The sequence below is a fragment of the Leuciscus leuciscus genome (assembly GCF_965113295.1).
Source record: "Leuciscus leuciscus genome assembly, contig: HAP1_SCAFFOLD_348, whole genome shotgun sequence".
NCBI lineage: Eukaryota > Metazoa > Chordata > Actinopteri > Cypriniformes > Leuciscidae > Leuciscus > Leuciscus leuciscus.
In genome coordinates this window covers 35,376-61,021 of record NW_028118390.1, presented here as the reverse complement: position 1 = coordinate 61,021, position 25,646 = coordinate 35,376, and the positions used below count along the sequence as shown (strand labels likewise).

General features: G+C 38.9%; 1 protein-coding gene and 1 long non-coding RNA gene across 2 annotated transcripts; both read right to left on the bottom strand.

Annotated features, from left to right (window-relative positions):
* Positions 1–1,508: 1,508 nt before the first annotated feature.
* Positions 1,509–2,391, bottom strand: LOC309491549 (pancreatic secretory granule membrane major glycoprotein GP2-like; the record flags this gene model as incomplete). Its single annotated transcript, XM_082190612.1, has 4 exons — positions 2,311–2,391; positions 2,007–2,169; positions 1,715–1,817; positions 1,509–1,609 (listed from the first exon to the last, which is right to left on the bottom strand). Exons 1-4 carry the CDS (start codon positions 2,379–2,381, stop codon positions 1,509–1,511), a joined length of 438 nt encoding a protein of 145 aa, XP_082046738.1. The 5' UTR covers positions 2,382–2,391.
* Positions 2,392–3,105: 714 nt separating this feature from the next.
* Positions 3,106–4,007, bottom strand: LOC309491550. The gene is made up of 3 exons (XR_014203173.1): positions 3,963–4,007; positions 3,702–3,886; positions 3,106–3,121 (listed from the first exon to the last, which is right to left on the bottom strand). It is a non-coding gene; the product is annotated as an uncharacterized lncRNA (long non-coding RNA).
* Between the last annotated feature and the right edge of the window lie 21,639 nt (positions 4,008–25,646).

The window sequence follows — 25,646 nt, the reverse complement described above, 5'->3', positions numbered from 1 at the left end:
CCTATTTTTTCACATCTTCATGGACACCACAATGATTTCCCTCGTGTGGTAATATTTTTTCCTTCTAATTATGTATGGTTTGCAAAAATGGGAACTGCTGTGTCTGTGTGTGGATGAGATAAGCAAAGTGTATGCGCGTTGTGCACACGCTACATTATGGCCAAGCATGCGCTCTTAAAATAGCATCTGAATAACGCGCCACTGACTTTAGACTAGGTTTTTCCTGGTCAGTAGCGGAATTGTTTTCTGAAACTGTAAAATAGCACCAAGGAACGTTTGTGCCGGAACACGCCTCCTCTTTTCGCTGAACCGCCCCCGGGAACGCAAGTTCATTCCCTAATTTACAGACGTGGGAATGTCGAGGGAAAAGTCCGCTGTGCGTCGGGTGCAAAATAGGAATGATACATGCGTCAGTGTACAAAGTCAATTGCGCTGGGTGCAAGATAGGGCCCACAGAATTAAAAATTGCAAAAACAGGAATGACCAAATTATGTTTTTGCATGATTTGAATAAGCATGAATCTGATGGTCTTTCTTGATGCAGCACATCCTCTCAATTATACAGAATGAATGTAGTATGTACAGTAACAATTAAAGGGGTGGTTGAGTGTGATTTGACTTTTCTAACTTTAGTTAGTGTGTAATGTTGCTGTTTGAGCATAAACAACATCTGCAAAGTTACAACGCTCAAAGTTCAAAGCAAAGGGAGATATTTGCTTTTAAAGAAAAGGACTACAACAAATGGCTGGTTGGGACTACACGACATTCCTCTCGGGTTAGTGACATCACTAACCCTAGAATTTACATAAACCCCGCCCCCGGGAACACGCAGTCCATGTTGAGAAGAGGAAAAGTTGTTGTATTTAAGAGTACATTTGTGAGTCAGCTCAAACTTTAGCATCCATCTTTTCACATGCAATAGAAAGTCACTCTGTGTGCATCTCACAACAGTTCATATATGAGCAATTTATAGATTTATCATGACAGAATATCCTAATTGAAGATAGTTAACTCCACATCAGCGACATCAATTCATCAACTAACCATTCAGAGACGTCCTGTTGCATTCTACATGTTGTCACTTCTTCTTGAGTCTCTCCATCCTTATCTGACTCCGTTTAACATTAAAGGCAGAACAGTTTCTGTCATTTTAGTGTGTCTCGGTGAGGTAATAGCAGCTGCTAACAGACACGAGCTCTTGAAACCCCGCCCTCTGCAGCAGCTCATTTGCATTTAAAGGGCCAGGCACAAAACGGTGCGTTTTTGCAAACCCTCAAAAAGTGACAACTTTAACTTGCTATATAAAAATATCTGTGGGGTATTTTGCGCTAAAACTTCACACACACACTCTGGGGACATCATAGATATATTTTACATCTTGTGAAAGGGGCATTATACCACCCCTTTAATATAGGTCTAAATGATTTAATAAGAATTCCTTTATGCCACATAAAATATCAGTTATGAAATAAAGAAACAATGTGTATGTAAATGCCTTTTTGTGGTAAACTAAAAGTGTGTAAGGACACTCAGAGGAACAAGTATCAGCATCAGAGAACCACACAGACAAGAAGCCTCAGATACCTTCACTTGTTCTGGGACCCACTTATCTGTGAACAGGGGATATAATGAAATGCAGTGAAATGTAATGTATTCACAGTAGAAACCAACAGAAACCTTTATTTACAAATGATTAAAATAAATGAAATGTTCACCTGTGTTCCCTTCAGACAACACCAGAGGACCCATGGATATGGAAGCACTGTCATGGAAGTCCAGAGACCTGCCCTCTCTCCGCTGGTGTCCAGAGTCACAATCCTAATAGAGAAAAGAGCAAAATCCAGCTGTGTGAATCCCTGTTAAATATCACTGAACAAACAACCTCAGCACCATAGACATTTAGAGTGATATTTCTCTGATCAACAGGAATTTATCAATTGCAGATTCTTAAAACTTTAATTACAATAATTATCACGGACGGATGGATGTCAATTACTCAATACTCACAGTTGAGCAGCGATTGCTTGACAGAAGGCAAAGGTGAACAGCACAGTGCAGGTAAAGCTTAGTGGAGTTTGCAGTGAAGATAAAAATCCTGAAGGAGAAACGGCTGGATGTCGAGACGCCGTTCTGCAGCAGCTCCACTGTGTCGTCATTTGGATTGGGACACCTGAGAATATCAATAATGACAATCAACAAATCAAGTTCTTTTCTTTGTTTCCACTGAACAAAAATTGAATCATGTGCTTTTGTCTTGAAATCATGAGAGAAAATGTATCTCAGGCAATCCTAAAAAAAATCCCTGCTTTACTCTGAAAGGATTAGATCCCAGCGGAGGCTGTAATCAGGATAATTCACAGGTGTAGCCCAACACGTGTCCATCACCAGGGCAAACTGGGAAGAGTCTTGTGCACAATGCTGATGAAATGTAATTTTTTTTTTTTTAAAACACACACATATATATATATATATATATATATATATATATATATATATATGTGTGTATTTGCCGCAACTCAATCTATATGTGACCCTGGCCCACGAAACCAGTCACATGGGTAAATGTTTTGAAATTGAGATTTATACATCATATGAAAGCTGAATAAATAAGCTTTCCATTGATGTATGGTTTGTTAGGATATGACAACATTTGACCAAGGGTGCAAAATCTGAGGGTGCAAAAAAATCTAAACACTGAGAAAATCGCCTTCAAAGTTGTCCATTTATGTTCGTGATTGTGCTGCATTCACTCACAAAAATAAATGTTTTATATATTTACGGAAGGAAATTGACAAAATATGGTCATGGAACATGATCTTTACTTAATATCCTAATGATTTTTGGCATAAAAGAAAAATCTATCATTTTGACAATGTAGTGTTGGCTATTGCCACAAATATACCCGTGCGACTTGCAATGTACCCGTGACTATGCAAAAGTATATTTGCATATATTTGCTCATTTTTATATTGTACAATAGTTTTTCCTGTGTAAAAGATTCCCACCTCTCCAGTGGGTTGATTTCCACATTCATGGAAAGTGTTTGTGATTGAGGATAAACACAGCTGAAAGAAAGCTTCAGGATTTTCTCTCTGCTAATGAGACCAGTGGGTGCCGTTAGCCTGATGGAACATGGATATAATATTTGGACATGTCAAATATTTAACTCATTAACATTTAACCCAGAATCTAGTTAACTAGATCTAAATCTAGTTAGAATCTAGTTGGGGGTTCCAACTCTCACGCAGCTGACACTGTTCTCACGTCACACTCTCCCTCTCATCTCAATTATTTTACATAATCTCATGATAAAAACACAGTGCCAGTCAATGTAACATGTTGTCAGTAAACCTAATGTAATTCTGTTCAGTTAACAAATGCTTTGACAATCATAAAAAAAAAAAACTTCTTGTGATGCAAGGAAATGGTCCACAGAAATAATTCTCAATCCAAGCTATAATATAATAATAATTTGCCTAAATCACTGATCATGACTGGAGTCTCTTATGAGTGAACATTAGCCTAAAAGTTGTCAAAAAGAACTATTGTTTTCTTCATTTCTATACATAAAACTTTATTGAATCCAACTGGCATCACACATATGATAAAAAGGATATCCTTTCAGCATTTTTTTAAATCGAACATTTAGTCACAATTTGAGATGATAGTAGATGGAATAGCATTGTATGTAATATATCCTACCACAAGATTTGTACCACAGATGTGTTCCTCATTATCAAAATGGAATTCCACTCTGCCATTCCGGACCGTTCCTTTGCAGCTGGGATCATTGAGGTGTAAGACATCAGCTGGAAAACCAGCCTCAAAGAGCTGACAGCGAGACACAGATATGGAGCCAGAGCTGCTTTCACAGGTTTCTGAGACATCTGAGACAAAAAGCAAAGCTAATTAATGACTGAATATTGTATAATATTTTATATTTAGTTGTGGAATTACACCAACCAAAAGAGTCAGAATGTAATTGTGGTGTGTGATGGTCCTTTTTACATAAACAGCCGTAAACACCATTTTTCTTTCCACACCATTCATCCTCATTGCAGCTGAGTTCAGAACAGCGATCTCTCACATCTAAGAGAAGCACAGATAGATGAAGGACAACACAACACATTGCATGTTCCAGTAGCATGAGACTTAATGAAAAGTAGGACTTGATCCACTCGATCAATTAACATGCAACTTATATTTAAATAACTTGAACTTTGTCTCCTCTCTTCTCCCAGACACGAAGAATCATCCACAGCGCCGTTCAATAAAGCACAGGGACTCAATAACTTCTCAGAAACAGCCAAAACTGTCAGTGCTAGCTTTTCTAACATGATATGGTGGTCTGCAAAGGAACTACAACTATAGATTTAACATGCTATATTACATGCATCCCAGACATAAAACAATAATCCCACACATAACAGCACATTATATTACCAGCTGTAGTGTTCGTGGTTGTAGTTTCTGTGGCTGTAGTTTCAGATGTAGTTTCTGGGGCTGTAGTTTCAGTTGTCGTTTCTGGGGCTGTAGTTTCAGTTGTCGTTTCTGGGGCTGTAGTTTCAGTTGTCGTTTCTGGGGCTGTAGTTTCAGTTGTAGTTTCTGGGGCTGTAGTTTTAGTTTCTGGGGCTGTAGTTTCAGTTGTAGTGTCTGTGGTTGTGCTTTCAGTTGTAGTTTCTGGGGATGTAGTATAGGTAGTCTTTATCCTAACTGGAAACAAAGATAAATATTACATTTAGTGATTGGTGGAGTAATGAAGTCAGTAATGGAGTAGATGGGATTGTCTCTACTGTTGTAGGCGCTGAAGGGATGGACTGACTTTCGCCGTCCGGTATTAGGAAAAAGTTATATCAATTATCATTTTAAAACAAAATTAAAATAAGTAAGAATAAAATAAATAAGAATAAACGTACCTGCACAATAAGCGGGATCTGGGATTGAAAGAGTTGGTCTGGTAAATTTGTAGACATAATAATTTCCAGGACAAGCTTTGACTTGGATCGGGTCGGATCTGTAGCGACTGCACTGATCACGATAAGAGTAACACTTCACGAGTAACAACTCCATCTTCTAGCCGAGGATGAGAGCCATTAAGCCACAGAGAACTTAAACCTCCACATGACATTTAAGTCATACACCACTCAGGCATCTGAGCACTCAAGCCATTCATGAAGAGTCGATACCAGCCATCCCATTCTGCACAAGTGTCATCATGATCAGACATAAAGTCATCCATAAGCACAGACCAGTGCTTGACTGTGCTTCTCCAGGAGTTGTAGAGTATGTTGTAGTTATTGCACGCAGGGCCGGCTCTGTAAATCTGGGGGCCCTAAGCAGGATAATTTTGGGGCCCTGCCTTGCAGTGAATAATCAACGCTATCTCACGACCAATTCGTACGAATTCGTACAATGATAAAAAGTTGGCTAATTCGTACGACCTCAATTTGTACGATTTGTCTAAACCCACGTGATGGGTAGGTTTAGGGGCGGGGTCAGGGGTAGGTCATTCGTATGAATTCATACGAATTGGCCAAGTCGTAAAATATGTACGATTTTGCAAAAAATACGATTACGTTAGAACGTAATTCGTACGAGTCAGTTCGTATGAATTCTTACGAATAAGCCACCTCGTAGAATTTGTACGTTTTCCCGTGAGTATTGCCACCGCAAACCAGCAACTGTATAAAATCTAACCCTTACACAAATTCTGAGATAATGAAGTCATTAATTCAGAAAAACAGAACAAATATTTTTATTTCAAGAAAACATTATCTCATAATTTTGAGATAATTAAGTCATTAATTCCGAAAAACAGAGCAAAAACTTTTTTTCATGAAAAATTATCTCGTAATTCTGAGATAATTAACTCATTAATTCAGAAAAACAGAGAAATTTTTTTTTTTTTCTCAAGTGAATGCAATACGCTTCCGTAATAAAAGAGATAAAAAATTCTGCAAAAGATTCTAGTTTGAGTTGGTATTTATTTTTAATATATTCCAACTACAAAAACACTACTTCAGCGAACAAGCATTAGCCAAATGTGTATATAAAATGTTTAGTTATAAAATAAATACATAAATCTAATAAAAACTCTAGGTAACACTTTTTACATTTTACAGAGGCATTGTTGCACATTACATGTAGTTCATACAAAAATAATTCTACAATTAAAACTGCTTAAAATGTGGATTTCGTTGGAGTATAGTGCCTCTACTATGGGATAATGTCCACTTTAACGCACCCTCTGGTTGCAGAGAAACAGCGCCGCGAATTGTGCAGAAAATGCAATTAGGCCGCTCTTTGTGCATCGTGTAATGTGCCAAGTTCAAAAATTCATACAAAAAGAATTCTACAGTAAAAACTGCTTAAAATTTGGATTTCGTTAGAGAAGCAGCTCTACTATAATGGGATAATGTCCAATTTAACGCACCCTCCGAGGCTGCCGTGAAATAGCACCGCGAATTGGGCTGAAGGTGCAATAAGCGGTTATTTGTGCATTGTGTAATGTGCCAAGTTCAAAAATTCATACAAAAAGAATTCTACAGTAAAAACTTCTTAAAATTTGGATTTCGTTAGAGTAGTAGCTCTACTATAATGGTATTTTTTTCTCCTTTTTTCTGCACCCGATTTCATTTTTGCGGTCAAATTTCCAAGTCCAGGGAAGACAACGATTTTACATGGTTGGTTGACTGTTAAACCGCAGCGACACCGGCGAGTACCATCTGTAGTTAGGGGGCCCCCTAGTGGCGGCGGGGCCCTAAGCAGCCGCTTAGTTCGCTTATAGGGAGAGCCGGCTCTGATTGCACGGGTCATAATCTGTTAAAAGAAACCAAAACAGACAACGTTATACTGTAATGAGCAACTTTACGAGTGTGAATCTGAAACAGTCAAACACAGTAATCATGATGAGATTCTTAAATCACTCATACACAAACATGACTGTGTAATAGTAATGCAACACATTCATGCAAAAAACTTTTATTGCAATTAATAATTAAAGAAAAGGTGAATTATAAATTATTGTGAATAACCTCATTCATATATATAATTATTTGCAACTTACTTGAGGTGATGATGAATCCAGTGCTTAAATCTGGACTTACAGTGGAAACCATCTGTGAAATGGTGCTGACATCTAAAAATAAGAAAATTCAAGACATGACTGAAATCATTTTAAAAGGTGTCTTCTGTCGGACAACATCTCCAAGACGTTAAACACCATATGACTAGTAAGTCAAAGTCCAAATCACAGTCTTTGCTGTCCCAACTTAATTGATATAAGTACCAATGTAGAACATTATATAGAAACTGTGTCTATTCCTTGTTTAGTGAGGTCAAACATTAAATCTACTGTAGGATCTAGGGAAAATCTAATTGTGATTAAACCAGAAAATCTCAATATTAGTGAACAAAAACAGTTTCTAAACCTAGGTCTTCTAAACATTAGATCGCTCACACCTAAGGCGGTTATTGTAAATGAAATGGTCACAGATAATAGTTTCGATGTACTTTGCCTTACTGAAACCTGGCTTAAACCAAATGATTATTTCAGTCTTAATGAGTCTACTCCACCTGGATACTGTTATAAGCATGAGCCCCGTCTGATTGGTCGTGGCGGCGGTGTTGCAACAATCTACAGAGATATTCTTAATGTTACTCAGAAAACAGGTCACAGGTTTAATTCGTTTGAAGTACTTGTGCTAAATATTATGCTCTTAGATGTAAGAAAGAAATCCCTATTATCTCTAGCCTTGGCTATTGTATATAGACCTCCAGGGCCCTAGGCTGATTTCCTAAAAGAGTTTGCAGACTTTCTCTCAGATCTATTGGTCAATGTCGATAAAGCATTCATTGTTGGAGATTTTAACATACACGTAGATAACAGAAATGATGCGTTGGGGGCTGCATTTACAGATTTATTAAACTCCTTTGGGGTCAAGCAAAACATCACTGGTCCCACTCATCGTCTTAATCATACAGTAGATTTAATTATATCACATGGAACCAATCCAACCGATATAGATATAGATATTATACCGCAATGTGATGATGTCACTGACCATTACATGGTAACTTGCATACTACGTACTGCTGAAATTTGTCATGTTGCGCCACATTATCGACCAGGCAGAACAATACTTCCAACCACTATAGATAGATTCTCAAATAGCTTACCTGATCTATCTCAGCTGCTCAGTGAACCCAAACAAACATGAACTAGAGGAAATGACTAGCACTATGAGCACCATTTTCTCTAGTACATTAGACATTGTTGCACCAATTAGATTAAAAAAGGTTAGAGAGAAAACTAAAGCACCATGGTACAACAGTGCTACGCATGTTATCAAGAGAGAAACTCGTAATTTAGAGCGTAAATGGAAACAAACTAATTTAGAGGTCTTTAGAATCGCGTGGAAAGACAGTATGTCACATTATAAAAAGGCCTTAAAAGCAGCCAGGGCTGAGCATCTCCGCAAACTAATAGAAAATAACCAAAATAATCCAAGGTTTTTATTTACCACCGTGGCTAGACTAACAAATAAACAGACATCACCTGAGCAAAATATTCCGTTACAGTTTAGTAGTAATGATTTTATGCATTTCTTCACTGAGAAAATAGAAAGCATCAGAAACACAATTGTAAATGTACAATCTCTAATGGTGTCTTATGATTCAGCCTCAATTATCGCCCCTCAAGAACAACTACACCGCTTTACAACTATAGGACAGGAAGAGCTAAATAAACTTATCATTGCATCTAAACCAACAACATGTTTATTAGATCCAATACCCACTAAACTACTGAAAGAAGTGTTACCTGTAGTGGAAGAGCCTCTTCTCGATATTATTAATTCGTCTTTATCTTTAGGTCATGTTCCAAGAATATTCAAGTTGGCAGTTATAAAACCTCTCATTAAGAAACCACAATTAGATCATAATAACCTAGCAAATTACAGACCCATTTCAAATCTTCCATTTATGTCTAAAATACTAGAAAAAGTTGTGTCCGCTCAATTGTGCTCTTTCTTGCAAGACAATGATATCTATAAAAAATTTCAGTCAGGATTCAGGCCGCATCATAGCACAGAAACTGCGCTCGTTAAAATTACAAATGATTTACTTCTAGCTTCTGACCAAGGCTGTATCTCAATACTAGTTTTACTCGATCTTAGCGCTGCGTTCGACACTATAGATCACAAAATTCTCTTAGATCGACTACAAAACTACACTGGTGTTCATGGACAGGCATTAAGCTGGTTTAGATCGTACTTATCAGACCGCTACCATTTTGTCTGTTTAAATGGGGAAAAATCGAAGATAACGTCAGTAAACTATGGAGTGCCGCAAGGATCTGTGTTAGGCCCTCTGCTATTCTCAATATATATGCTGCCACTTGGTAATATTATAAGAAAACATGGAATTAATTTCCACTGTTATGCTGATGACACTCAATTATATATTTCATCACGACCAGATGAAAACACTAAATTATCTAAATTGACAGAGTGTGTTAAAGATATAAAATACTGGATGACGTGTAATTTTCTGCTATTAAATTCTTGTTTTAGGTATTACTTATGGTTCCAAAAAACTGCCCACAAAACCTCTTACAATACAACTTTAATTTAGAAGGATGTCCTGTTACTTTATCCACTACAGTAAAAGACCTGGGTGTTATACTAGACCGCAACTTGTCTTTTGAAAATCATATTTCATATGTTATGAAATATGTGAAATATGTTTCATATGTTATGAAAACTGTGAATCATCAGATCCTTCTGTCCACCCTCTCATCACTGGGCATCACAGGAACTTCACTCCACTGGTTTGAGTCCTATCTCACAGGTAGGTCCTTCAAGGTCGCATGGAGAGGCGAGGTATCCAGGGCACATCAGCTGACCACAGGGGTTCCCCAGGGTTCAGTTCTTGGTCCCCTCCTCTTCTCCATCTACACCACATCACTGGGAAACATCATACAGGCACACGGTTTTTCCTACCACTGCTATGCTGATGACACGCAGCTCTTCCTCTCATTTCAACCAGATGATCCCACAGTAGCTGCACGGGTCTCAAGCTGTCTGGCGGACATCTCCACATGGATGAAGGAACATCACCTGCAGCTCAACCTGGCAAAGACTGAGCTTCTCATCCTCCCTGCCAATCCGTCTCTACAGCACGACTTCACCATCCAGCTAGAATCATCATTAATCACCCCATCAAGGTCGGTCAGAAATCTTGGAGTAACGTTTGATGACCAGCTGACCTTCACAGACCACATTTCAAAGACAGCTCGATCTTGCAGGTTTGCACTGCACAACATCAGGAAGATCCGGCCTTTCCTAACTGAGCATGCAACACAACTTCTCGTCCAGGCCCTGGTCATCTCTAGGCTTGACTACTGCAATGCCCTTCTGGCTGGACTTCCAGCATGTGCAATCAAACCCCTACAGATGATCCAGAATGCTGCAGCCCGTCTTGTCTTCAACGAGCCCAAAAGGGCCCACGTCACACCTCTGTTCATCTCTCTACACTGGCTACCTCTCGCTGCTCGCATCAAGTTCAAGGCATTGACGCTTGCTTACAGATCCATCACAGGCTCAGCTCCCTCCTACTTTCACTCACTCCTACGAGTCTACATCCCTACCAGACACCTACGATCGGTCAACGAGCGACGTCTCGTGGTTCCATCGCAGAAAGCCACAAAATCACTTTCCAGAACATTCTCATTCACAGTTCCATGCTGGTGGAACGCTCTCCCCACCCTCATCCGGAATGCAGAATCCCTGACAACATTCAAAAAACAGCTAAAAACCCATCTCTTCCATGAGCACTTAACCTCATAAAAAAAAAAAATGTTTTTCCCTTTGAAACATCACTTATCAGGCTTATGCTACGTATTTTGAGCACTTCTTGTGTTGTTGTTGTTTTTTGCCTCTTTATGATGACTCGCTTAAATTAGTCCTAATTTGTAAGTCGCTTTGGATAAAAGCGTCTGCTAAATGACTAAATGTAAATGTAAAATGTAAATGTAAATGTTACAAGAACAGCCTTTTTCCACCTTAGAAACATTGCTAAGCTACGTAACATGCTATCTGTCTCTGATGCAGAAAAGTTAGTTCATGCATTCATGACCTCGAGACTAGATTACTGTAATGCTTTATTAGCTGGTTGTCCTACATCCTCAATAAACAAGCTACAGTTAGTCCAAAATGCAGCTGCTAGAGTTCTTACTAGGTCATGAAAATATGATCATATAACACCAATTCTATCATCTCTACACTGGTTACCTATTAAGTTCCGTATCAATTACAAAGTATTACTATTGACCTATAAAGCCCTAAATGGTTTAGCTCCTGGGTATTTCAATCAATCAATCAATCAAATTTTGTTTTTAGAGCGCCTTACAACAGCCAAAAGGTGCACAAGGCGCTTTCCAGTAAAAGCATCAATAGACAACAGAAAATAAAACACAAATATACATAAAAAATAGCAGTCGAGTCAGAGTTACGTAACACAGTTACATGTTAAAAGCTTGTCTGAACAGATGTGTTTTCAACTGCGATTTAAAAACACTCAACACGGTGATGCTTCGTAGGAGTGTTGGTAAAGCGTTCCACAGATTAGGGCCCTGGACCGCAAATGACCGGCCTCCAAACTTTTTATATTTTAATTTGGGAATGACCAGAGAGGTGTGTTCAGAGGAGCGGAGAGTTCTGGATGGTTGGTAGACCGTTACTAAATCGGCTAGGTAGACCGGGGCCAGACCATTGATGGCCTTGAACACGAACAGCAGGACCTTATACTCCATCCTAAACCGCACCGGGAGCCAGTGGAGCGAGCGGAGGACTGGGGTGATGTGTGAGCGATTGGAGGTGTTGGTGAGAAGACGAGCTGCCGCGTTTTGAACCAGTTGAAGCCGATTAAGGAGTGATTGATTAAGTCCAGTGTAGAGGGCATTGCAGTAGTCTATCCTCGAGCTGATAAAGGCATGAATGACTTTTTCAAGGTCAGCTCGGGACAAGAATGGTTTGACCTTACTGAGAAGCCTTAGCTGGTAAAAGCTCGCATTAACAACTGCACTAATCTGTTTATCATACTGCAAATTTTTGTCAAAAATAACACCCAAGTTACGCACAGTGGGTGCAAACTGAGGTGTTAGAGGACCAAAACTGAGAGAACTGTTGGGTGAGTCAGGGCTGAACAGGATGTACTCAGTCTTTCCTTCATTCAAATGAAGGAAATTCTGGGAAAGCCACTGCTTGATGTCCTGAAGGCAGTTATAAAGGGGGTCCAGCGCAGAACGATTGTTCAGAATCACAGGAAGGTAGATCTGGAGGTCGTCTGCATAGAAATGAAAATGAACGTTATGATTGGAGATGAGTTGTCCAAGTGGCAGCATATAGAGAGAGAACAGAACAGGACCGAGAATGGATCCTTGAGGCACACCGGATGACAGAGGGGCAGATGAGGAGGAAAAGTCGTCGAGCATTACTGAAAAAGTTCTGTTAGTGAGATATGAGGAGAACCAATTGAGCACTGCGCCCTGCAGACCAACAACATGTTGAAGACGGGAGATGAGGATGGCATGATCCACGGTGTCAAATGCAGCGGTAAGGTCCAGTAGCACCAAAACCACAGAGCTTTTACTATCCAGAGCTCCAAGAATGTCATCATGGACCCTCAGTAACGCTGATTCAGTGCTATGTCTAGACCTGAAACCGGACCGAAATTTACATTTACATTACATTTAGTCATTTAGCAGACGCTTTTGTCCAAAGCGACTTACAAATTGTGACTAAATTAACCCCCTGGGGTCGGCCGTATCGCCGGCGATACCAACTCGCTTTTTTTTTTATCAGTTCAAAAGAGATTCATTTTGCTCTGTTGACTTTGATATTACAAACAAGTTTCATACATCAATCGATTCTGTTAAATGTGTATTATTTTTGTGTATACTCACAATAAAAACAAAGTGTTGTGCTTTTTGCCAAATAAAGAAAAATAAACATGATGCGAGTTCTGCCTTCTCTCTGTCAGTTAAGTCCATTCTGAAACGCGTCCGAAAATTAACTGTAACTCAGCGAAACAGGCATACAGACGCACAGGCATGAAGCTTGAATTCTCTTCTTTTAAATGAAGTCATTTATATAAAAAACTAATATTCTCAGCTTGTGAAATCTGTATTAAAAGAGAGCGATTCCAGTCGAGCTCATTAGCGCTCATTCAAATGTAATGTGACCACGCCCTGGAGAGCGCGCGCTATTCAAACGCAAATTCTGAGAACCATTTCAGACCTGTGAAACGCCCACATCAGCTGTAAACACAGCGCGCCGCGAGTGAGGCATAATATAGCCTACCTAATAATCCTGGAGAAAAGTTTCCTCAGAACAGTGCTGATATGAGGAGCAATAGATCCCGCTGAGGAGTGAGGTAGGCTAAGTTATCTTTTCTCAAGTGTTAATGTGGAATAAATAACGTTATGGAATAACGTTAGTGTAGGCCTATGTAAACCGCAAAAAGCTATAGTTTCTATAATATGAATCGCGTGTCTGTGTGTGAAAGAATAAACCGCTTTAATCAACTAAAATGCTTTGCTATAAGTCAAGTCAAGTCAAGTTTATTTGTATAGCGCTTTTCACAATACAGATTGTATCAAAGCAGCTTCACAGTATTAAATTAAAATAATACAACAAAGTTTGTTTCAAGAGGAATTTATTGATTGATAAAATTAAATTAAATATCCCCAAAATATCCCCAACTGAGCAAGCCAAAGGCAACAGTGGCAAGGAACCGAAAAACTCCATCAAGTGACCTAATGGTGTCCTAAAACTCCATCAGGTGACCTAATGGAGAAAAAAAAACCTTGGGAGCCTACTGAGATGAGTAAAAACCGACTGAAATATGTTGAAATAAAATGTCTTTGTATAAGCAACGTATTAAACTGCAAATTAATATTTATATACCCTAATATTTCATAAAAACAACGTTACAGTCAGGCGAAATATGAAAGACAACATTTTGTTGACTAGATTTGGGTACAGTTTTTACTGTAGAATATACTGCCACATCAAATAAGCTTTTGTTTAGCAATTTCTGCTCATATGTTCTATATATATATATATATATATATATATATATATATATATATATATATATATATATATATATATACACACACTACCGGTCAAAAGTTTTAGATCGGTAAGATTTTGTTTTTAAAAGAAGTCTCTTCTGCTCACCAAGGCTGCATTTATTTGATTAAAAATACAAACAAAAACAGTCATATTGTGAAATATTATTACAATTTAAATCAGCTGTTTTCTATATGAATATATAGTAAAATGTAATTTATTCCTGTGATCAAAGCTGAATTTTCAGCATCATTACTCCAGTCTTCAGTGTCACATGATCCTTCAGAAATCACTCTAATATGATGATTTGAGGATCAAGAAACATTTATGATTATTATCAGTGTTGAAAACTGTTTTTTACAATTTTTCTCGGGGGAGCATTCCCCCGAACCCCCCTAACTACCGCACATTTCTGTCACTTTTGGACTTCACATTTTTATGTTTAAATTTACATTGTGAAAAACAAGGTTGTGTTCCATATCGTGGTGTTCAGCAATTTTTACATAGTATCGTCATCATATCAGTGTAGATGTAGATGGACCAAAATAAAAACATTAAAATAAGTATTAAATACGTATTGTGATACTTGGTGCCACAGTGACAATCTTGTCCCAAAAAGTATTGTTATACCACGATACTCAATATGTTGTCCCACGGCGAGTCATTTTTCCCTATTGCACCAACACAAAATTTGAGGGTTCCCCCACCTGCCAAATCCCACTTTAACCACTGTATATATATATATATATATATATATATATATATATATATATATATATACACTACTGGTATATATATATAATACTATTTTTGTCAAAAATAAAGTCATCAACTAAGATGTTAGCTGTTCCAATGTTGGCTATATTCAAACTAATGAATACATATGATAAAATGTAGGGCTATAATCATTTTTTTTACAAAGAAAGAGTACACTTGAAATATTGTTGAAATTGTAATTATTGTTGTAATTATAACCTTTATAATAAAATAGCAAAACATATTTACAAGATAGATGTAAGCAAAATCTTAAATGGTCAATATAAGTCTTCTTCTAAATATATCTTTTGTCCTTGCATTCATTCTTGGCTCAGTCAGTGTCACACCTGAATGAATGGCACATTATGCAGAGTCATTACGCATATTGGGTGGGACATTGTATTCTCAGGTGTAAACCACTCCTCCTTCACGCCCCCCTCGCATATTGTCTTTCCAAGCAAAACCTGTCTTACACAATTTAAATCAATGTATTGTTTTATTGTGAACGATAAAGCAAGACTATTTTCACATAATTTTGAAGCCAGAACTCAAAGCGACAACATCCATTAGTCAAAAGTCTTATTGACGCATATTTAGTATGAGTTTTGTGGTCTTATTTCAGCAACTTTCCTTTTTATTTTTTTCAATAACCACGCATAAACATTATTCTCTTAAAAATACAAACATCTACATACATGTTCCTCACATATTATGGTAGCCCTGTTTGTGCTATATAGAGTGAATTTACACCTTTGCCATTAACATGTTTATAAATAACTGAAAAAAGCACAAATGTCAGGGCATGTCAAAACATCCCAAGGGCCCCAAAAAGACATCAGACCCCAGAGGGTTAAGCAAGTCATCGTGAAGAGGCAAAAAACAACGCAAGAAGTGCGAAAATACGAAGTTCAGGCATTATTCAGAGTAGCATAAGCCCGATAAGCGAGAATTTACAGGAATATATATATTTTTTTTTTTTATGAGGTTAAGTGCTCACGGAAGCGAAGAGTTTTCAGCTCTTTTTTGAATGTTGTCATGGATTTTGCATTCCGGATGCCGGTGGGGAGATCATTCCACCAGCATGGAACTGTGAATGAGAATGTTCTGGAAAGTGATTTTTTGGCTCTCTGTGATGGGACCACGAGACGTCGCTCGTTGACCGACCGAAGGCTTCTGGTAGGGATGTAGACTTGTAGGAGTGAGTGAAAGTAGGAGGGAGCTGAGCCTGTGACAGCTCTGTAAGCAAGCGTCAGTGCCTTGAACTTGATGCGAGCAGAGAGAGGTAGCCAGTGCAGTGAGATGAACAAAGGAGTGACGTGGGCCCTCTTGGGCTCGTTGAAGACAAGACCAGCTGCAGCGTTCTGAATCATTTGTAGAGGTTTAGTTGCACATGATGGAAGTCCAGCCAGAAGAGTATTGCAGTAGTCAAGCCTAGTAATGACCAGGGCCTGGACGAGAAGTTGTGTTGCATGCTCAGTTAGGAAAGGCCTGATCTTCCTGATGTTGTGCAGTGCAAACCTGCATGATCGAGCTGTCTTTGAAATCTGATCTGTGAAGATCAGCTGGTCATCAACTGTTACTCCAAGATTTCTGACCGACCTTGATGGGGTGATTGATGATGAGTCTAGCTGGATAGTGAAGTCGTGCTGCAGAGACGGATTGGCAGGGAGGACGAGAAGCTCCGTCTTTGCCAGGTTGAGCTGCAGGTGATGTTCCTTCATCCATGTTGAGATGTCCGCCAGACAGCTTGAGATCCGTGCAGCTACTGTGGGATCATCTGGTTGAAATGAGAGGAAGAGCTGTGTGTCATCAGCATAGCAGTGGTAGGAGAAACCATGTGCCTGTATGATGTGTCCCAGTGATGTGGTGTAGATGGAGAAGAGGAGGGGACCAAGAACTGAACCCTGAGGAACCCCTGTGGTCAGATGATGTGCTCTGGATGCCTCGCCTCTCCATGCGACCCTGAAGGACCTACCTGTGAGATAGGACTCAAACCAGTGGAGGGAGGTTCCTGTGATGCCCAGTGCTGAGAGGCTGGACATAAGGATCTGATGATTCACAGTGTCGAAGGCAGCAGACAGATCCAGAAGAATGAGAACTGAGGATTTGGAAGCAGCTTTTGCGATCCGTAGGGCTTCTGTGACCGACAGTAATGCAGTCTCAGTTGAGTGTCCTTTCTTGAAGCCGGATTGGTTGGCGTCCAGCTGGTTGTTTAGAGACAAGAATGATGTTAGCCTGCTTGAATGCAGTAGGGAAAGTGCCAGTATGGAGGGATGAGTTGATGATGTGTGTGAGTGCTGGTAGAAGTGTGGGAGAGATGGCTTGTAAAAGGTGTGAGGGGATAGGGTCTAGAGGGCAGGTGGTAGGATGACTGGACATAATAAGTTTAGATACTTCTTCCTTGGTTAGCGGAGAGAAGGAGGAGAGGGGGTTATTGGCTGTGGGAGAGGTTGGTCTGGGTTCCTGTGTGTGTGGAGCTGAGAACTGACTGCTGATAGTTGTTGTTTTGTCGGTAAAGAAGTTAGCAAAATCGTCAGCAGTTAAAGAGGAGGTTGGTGGTGGTGGTGGGGGTGGACAGAGGAGAGAGTTGAATGTCTTGAAGAGTGATCGTGAGTTAGAGGTGCTTTTGATCATGTTGTGGAAGTGGGAAGATTTTGCAGCATGAACATCAACAGAAAATGAAGAGAGGTGAGATTGATACATACTCAGGTCAGATGTGTCTTTTGATTTGCGCCATTTCCTCTCTGCTGCCCTGAGTTCGGTCCGATGTTCACGAAGAACCTCAGATAACCAGGGGTTAGAGGGAGTAGCGCGTGCATGCCTGGAGGAGAGAGGGCAGATTTTGTCTAGAGAAGAGGTTAGAGTGGAGAATAAGGTATCCGTTGCGGTATTCACATCCAGAGATGAGAATTGTGAGGGTGAGGGAAGAGAAGATGACACGGCAGAGGAAAGATTGGCGGGAGAAAGTGAGCGCAGGTTTCGTCTGAAAGTGACTGGTGGGAGGATTGGTGGTGCAGGGGTAGAGAGTTGTATACTGAAAGTAATGAGGAAATGATGGAGAGGTGTCACCAAAATGTTGTCTGTGATACAGTTCCGTGTGTAAACCAGGTCCAGTTGGTTGCCTGATTTGTGAGTACCTGTGGTGATGAGCCGTTTGAGATCGAAGGAGGCTAGGAGAGAAATGAAGTCTGTTGCATGTGGCTTTTCAAGATGAATGTTGAAGTCACCAAAGACTACAAGTGGGGTGCCGTCCTCAGGAAAAGAGGACAGCAGCACACCCAGCTCCTCTACGAAGTTACCCAGCTGACCTGGGGGGCGATAAATGACTACAAAATTGATCTTAATGGGAGTTGTAAGTGTAATAGCATGATATTCAAATGAGTTGTTGTTGCATAGAGAAGAGAGCGCTGAGTATTTCCAGTTGTTAGAAATGAGAAACCCTGTACCCCCACCCCTCCCAGACTGGCGAGGGGAGTGAGAGAAAGAGAAATTGCTAGAGAGAGCAGCGGGGGTTGCTGAGTCTTCTGGACGAATCCAGGTCTCAGTCAAGCCCAAGATACTTAGAGTAGAATGAGATGCAAAGGCTGGAATAAAGTCAGCTTTATTGACTGCTGACTGACAATTCCATTAATCCATGGAAAGAGAGAGAGGTGTGTGAGAGGATGAGAGAATGGGACGCAGATTAGCAGTATTGCGCTGCCTTTTGTGAATGATGAAAGGGCGTTGCCGAGAGATAACAGGAATGTATTGAAAGCACATGTTGAGTAAGGAGGAAAAGGATAAAAGTGGGAGGGGAAAGGGAGAAGAAGATACTTAAGTGCCTTCCTGGTGTCCTCGCTCGGTGGAGTCGTGCAGGTAGAGTCGATGGTCTGTACCCGAGTCGGTCTTCACACGAGGAGGCTGAACGCTTCCGCTGACGCTTCCGTGACAGCGCGCAGACTACAGAAATATAGTGCTGTCACTGCCTGAGTGAGGACAGCTGTGTCACAGAGCAATTAAAGCAATAAAGCGAAAAAGTCCCGAATCGAAAGTGCTAAAAGCCAGTACTTAAGTGCAATTTAACAGCAATAATAATAATACTAATTTCCACTCGCGGCTGTTAGTTAGTGTTAACGCGTCTAGATAAAATACAGATTTGTGAGAAGGTACAAATGAAAAATAAGCAGAGAATCGAACATACACTTACCTTGAGTCAAATACAATGCTGAATTACAGCAGAACTGGTGTATTTCGAAAAAACCACTTGCGCGCTCTCGCCGCATTCACTAAATGACTGCTGTCCCCGACTGTGATCTGAAACTCCTCTCTATTTATATATGTGTCCAGTTGCTGTGTCGCCGAGCAATTAAAGCAATAAAGCGAAAAAGTCCCGAATCGAAAGTGCTAAAAGCCAGTACTTAAGTGCAATTAAACAGCAATAATAATAATACTAATTTCCACTCGTGGCTGTTAGTTAGAGTGTTAATGCGTCTAGATAAAATACAGATTTGTGAGAAGGTACAAATGAAAAATAAGCAGAGAATCGAACATACACTTACCTTGAGTCAAACCCACATGGAAAGAACCTATATAAACATATATGTTTTAATATATGTTTTGATATATGTTTTTAATATATGTGACATATATAAAATTGGCCGTTTTCCTATATTATATGTACATATATGCACATATATGCACCTACATGTTCACCTATATATGCTCACCTATATGTTCACATATATATGCACCTATATGTTCACATATATGCACCTATATGTTCACCTATATATGCACCTATATGTTTACCTACTATATATTAGTCAAATTATTAAAATCCATAGCTACTAGGCCTACACTGTAAAAAAAAAAAAATCCCGTATACAAACGGTAAATCTCTGGCAGCAAAGTTTCCAGACGGATTCCGTTAAATTACAGCAAATAACCATTTCACAAAATTACAGGCAAAAACAGTGAAAATACAGAATTGACTTTACAGTCAAAATGTATTAAATTACAGTACATTACTGTTGATAATGGCTTATTAAACCGTGGAAAAACAGATAAATGATGTCAAATTACATTTAAAAAAAAACATTTAACTTTCAAGTTAAACTGTAAATTTAGGGTTTTATAAAGTTATTTTATAATAATCTACAGTAATTATCTTTTAATATATAGTTTTTCCTGTGTATAATAACTATGAAGTTATGTATAAAAATGCATTAAATACATAAATTCAAATTCAAAGTTTGTATATTTACAGTTAAGGCATTTCCAATTTCACAACTTTGACCAATCTCTAATTAAGTACTTAATAATAGCAAATGTACAGTCAATTTCTGTTAAATTAATTAAACGTATAAGTACAAAATACCTGCACATTTACAGTATTACTCATTAAACAAACACTGAACATCAAGATATGTGAATGATAGGAAATACAATCTTAGTATATAATTTAGAACATGTAAAAATATCTACATTAAAAGGCAATTGCTGTATGCCTTTATACTCTAATATAACTTATTTTACACATTTACAATTACATTTTATCCAAAGTGACTTAAAAATTAAGAGAACAATAGAAGCAACAAGTGCAGTGACAAGTCCCAGTTAGTGTAGCACAGTACACAAGTTTATTTATTTATTATTAAAACAAAGATTTAGTATTATTGGGTCAAGTGTTTATGAAAAGATGGATCTTTAGCAGTTTCTTGAAAATGTGTTAAGTTGGGCAGGTCATCCCACCAGCAGGGAACAGTCCAGGTAAAGGTCAGTGAAAGTGATTTTGTGTCTCTTTGGGATGATGGCACCACAAGGCGCCGTTCACTTGCAGAACACAAGCTTCTGGAGACACATAGATCTGAAGCAGTGAGTTTAGGTCTTGCTGCAGCATCTGGATCAGTTGCAGAGGTTTGACTGATGCTGGAAGGCCTGCCAGGAGAGCATTACAATAGTCCAGTCTGGATAGAACAAGAGCTTAGACAAGGAGTTGTGTGACTCCGACAGGAAGGGCCGGATCTTTCTGGTGTTGTATAAGGCAAATCAGCAGGATCGCATGGTTTGGCTGAAAGTGAAACCATAAGCAGTTCTGTCTTGGCAAGGTTGAATTGAAGGTGAAGGTCATTCATCCAGCAAGAATTTTCCATCAGGTAGGCTGAGATGCGAGCAGCAACCGTCAGATCCTCTGGCTGGAATGAAAGGTAGAGATATATGTCATTATAAGTGATAGGAAAACCCATGTTTCTAAATGACAGAGCCTAGTTACAATACAAAAAAATAATAATAATAGATGGGTGGAATCTAACACAATCGTGGTCTTACTGAAGCAAAACCAAACCTTGTGCAGCTCCAGTGGCCTCACAAGGATCAAATGAATATTCACATGGGAAAATATAGTATAAAACAAATTACATTTTCTGCCACTTTTAGTGCAATCATATGGAATCAGAAGACTCGGCCATTACAATATTTTAAATTACTTCTTCCCATACCTTGTTTGCCATGATCATTCTGCTTTCCACTTGACCTGAAATCACAAATATATATATATATATATATTTTTTTTTTACAACTCAGTATTACATTTGCATATGTCAGAATATGTTCCACTGGGACAATGCAAAACCTCAACTGACGTGTTGGCAAGCATGCAGCCAGAATATGGAATTTATCATGTGGTGTTCATATTCTAGCCTCATGTGTTTTCCTGTATCATCAACGAGTACAGTATTTGCTGAATTCGTTTTCTTAACGGTCTTGATAACCACATTAACCCTTATGAAAATTAACTATGGTTTAACCCAAAAAAAAAAAACCTTGGTAACGTTAGGCCTATTTGTAGTATAACTGTGGCTATTAAAAATGGTAATAAAAATCCGCCAAAAACGTGGTTTCTATTTTTTAAGAGAAGAGTTTTCAGCTTCCAGACAGTGTTTAAAAATGTCCCGCCATTTAAGAGATTGATTTACTGACAGATACTATCGCGTATTAACAAAGATTTTATACACAATTAAACGGACTTTATGTATAACAAGTCTACGAAAGCTTGTTTTAGGTATTTTTTGAGGTGTGGGTTCAACTGATCTTTCTTAAAACAGATGGAAAATGTAAAGATGCATGCTACATTTTCAGTGTTTTGCCTCCAGCTCATCATTTAAAATGCTAATGTTAGCTTGAAAACTGTAACGTAAACTTAACACAAATGTAATATAAATTAAAGCTGCAAGCAGCATTTATCGGGGTTCAAGCTATTAAGGTGTTTAAGGTTTTTAAGCACAAAAGCATCAAATGTTATAAAGTTTTATTTAGCAAGCATGTTACCACTGACAAAATAGATGAAAAAGACCATTTACAGCCAATACAGGCAATTTACCATAGGTAATATATGGTTTTAAAGCTTTTTAACAGTTATAGCGCCACCTTTGGTCCGATCTCCATAAAATTTGGCATGCTTGTTAATGATGTTATGTCACATATGCTCACAAATTTTTGTGAAGTTCTGAGTTTTCATTTAGGATTTATAGGCTTTTTAATGTATTTTGCCACGCCCCTTTTCTTTATGACCCTATTACAGCCATCCAAATGCAAAAGTCACACTTTTTTTTGATAATTATTGATCTAGAGAGTCCAGAGAATTGTCCTAGACTGGTCTGGTTCCGATCGGGCGAAAAACCTAGGACTAGTTCGCAAAAGTAGGTTTTTTACATATTCATGAATATTTAATGAACTGTTTGATTGACAGCAATGGTTCTTGAGGCAAAGTTGTTCAGCATGAGCAGATCTATCAAATGATATGCATTTTGTGACAATAAGTGTAACACCACGTGATTACAGAGCCTTAAAACTCGTTAGCGCCAACTAGTGGCCGATTTCTTTCAAAATTCTTACAGACCTCTAGGGGCTTGAGCCGAACATGCCCACTGAGTTTCGTTCCGATCGGACTTCGTTAATAGGTGCTCAAACCTCATTGGCCAATGGCGGCCATGTTTTTCGAGATACGCCAATATCCTTTTAGACATACATGGCCCCTTGGGCCAAGACACTGCATACCAAATTTCAAGTCATTCGGAAAAACGGTCAGGTGTCTATACGTTTTTATTGTTTAATAGCGCCACCATGAGGCCAATCGACGCAATTTTTTTACTGTGACCCCAGACTGAACCCATACACATGTGTATCAAGTTTGGTTAAGCTATCTCATTTACTTTTTGAGTTATAGCCATTTTAGTAAAATAGGCTCCTCCCACAATGTTCATTTTATGCCCCCTAGCGACCATGAATAAAAATTTCGACTTTTTTTTGACAATTATTGATCTTCAGACTCCAGAGAACATTTCTGCACTGGTTTGGTTCCGATAGGGCAAAAAACCACAGACTAGTTCGCAAAAGTAGATTTTTGACAAAATTCAAAATGGCGGAAAATCTATCATGGCGGAAATGAAATCGGAGATATACGTTTTGTTCGTCAGGCGTCCAGCTTTCCAATGATATAAGACACTTGAGTCTACGACAAACGGTCTAGGAGTTATGAGCTGTTTCGCGCTTTTGGTTGCTATAGCGCCACCTATGGGCCAATCGGGGTCATAATCTCTAAACCTCTCCTCGATTTTTGTACTACCATCTGGCAAAGTTTCAATGCTCTAGCCCTTACGGTTTGGGCTGCACGATGCGTTTTACGGCAGAAGAATAATAATAATAATTAAAGCTGCAAGCAGCATTTATCGGGGTTCAAGCTGTTAAGGCCTTTAAGGTTTATAAGCACAAAAGCATCAAAAGTTATAAAAATTTATTTAGCAAGCATGTAAACACTGACATTATAGATGAAAAAGACCATTTACAGCCAATGCAGGCAATTTACCATAGGTAATATATGGTTTTAAAGCTTTTTAACAGTTATAGCGCCACCTTTTGTCCGATCTCCATAAAATTTGGCATGCTTGTTAATGATGTTATGTCACATATGCTCACCAATTTTTGTGAAGTTCTGAGTTTTCATTTAGGATTTATAGGCATTTTAGTGTATTTTGCCACGCCCCTTTTCTAAATTACCCTATTACAGCCACCCAAATGCAAAAGTTAAACTTTTTTTCGATAATTATTGATCTAGAGAGTCCAGAGAATTGTCCTAGACTGGTCTGGTTCCGATCGGGCGAAAAACCAGGGACTAGTTCGCAAAAGTAGGTTTTTAACATATTCATGAATAATTAATGAATGGTTTGATTGACATTAGTGGTTCTTGAGGCAAAGTTGTTGAGCATGTGCAGATCTATCAAATGATATGCATTTTCTGACGATAAGTGTAACACCACGTGATTACAGAGCCAAAAAACTCGTTAGCGCCAACTAGTGGCCGATTTCTTTCAAAATTCTTACAGACCTCTAGGGGCCTGAGCCGAACATGCCCACCGAGTTTCGCTCCGATCGGACTTCGTTAACGGTGCTCAAACCTAATTGGCCAATGGCGGCCATGTTTTTTGAGATACGCCAATATCCTTTTAGACATACATGGCCCCTTGGGCCAAGACACTGCATACCAAATTTCAAGTCATTCGGAAAAACGGTCAGGTGTCTATATGTTTTTTTTGTTTTATAGCGCCACCATGTGGCCAATCGGCGCAATTTTTTTACTGTGACCTCAGATTGACCTCTTACACATGTGTACCAAGTTTGGTGAAGTTTACTGAATTACTTCTTGAGTTATAGCCATTTTAGTAAAATAGGCTCCTCCCCCAACGTTAATTTTGGTCCCCCTAGCGACCATGAATCGAAATTTCAACTTTTTTCCCATAATTATGTATCTTCAGACTCCAGAGAACAATTCTGCACTGGTTTGGTTCCGATCGGACAAAAAACCTAGGACTAGTTAGCAAAAGTAGTTTTTTGACAAAATTCAAAATGGCGGAAAATCTATCATGACGGAAATGAAATCGGAGATATACGTTTTGTTCGTCAGGCGTCCAGCTTTCCAACGATATAAGACACTCGAGTCTACGACTTACGGTCTAGGAGTTATGAGCTGTTTCGCGCTTTTGGTCGCTATAGCGCCACCTATGGGCCAATCAGGGTCATAATCTCTGAACCTCTCCTCGATTTTTGTACTACCATCTGGCAAAGTTTCAATGCTCTAGCCCTTACGGTTTGGGCTGCACGATGCGTTTTACGGCAGAAGAATAATAATAATAATAATTAAAGCTGCAAGCAGCATTTATCGGGGTTCAAGCATTTAAGGCCTTTAAGCACATAAGCATTTAAGACATTACGTTTTATTTAGCAAGCTTTTAACCACTGAAATAATAGATGGAAAAATCCATTTACAGCTAATACAGGCAATTTACCATAGGAAATACATGGTTTTCAAACCTTTTTGCCAGTTATAGCGCCACCTATTGTCCAATCTCCATGAAACTCTGCATGCTTCTTCACCATGTTATGACACATATGCCCACCAATTTTCGTGAAGTTCTGAGTTTTTATTTATGATTTATAGGCATTTTAATGTATTTTGCCAAGCCCCTTTTATAAATTACCCTATTACAGCCACCCAAATGCAAAAGTTCAACTTTTTTTCGATAATTATTGATCTAGAGAGTCCAGAGAATTGTCCTAGACTGGTCTGGTTCCGATCGGGCGAAAAACCAGGGACTAGTTCGCAAAAGTAGGTTTTTAACATATTCATGAATATTTAATGAACGGTTTGATTGACAGCAATGGTTCTTGAGGCAAAGTTGTTCAGCATGAGCAGATCTATCAAATGATATGCATTTTGTGATGA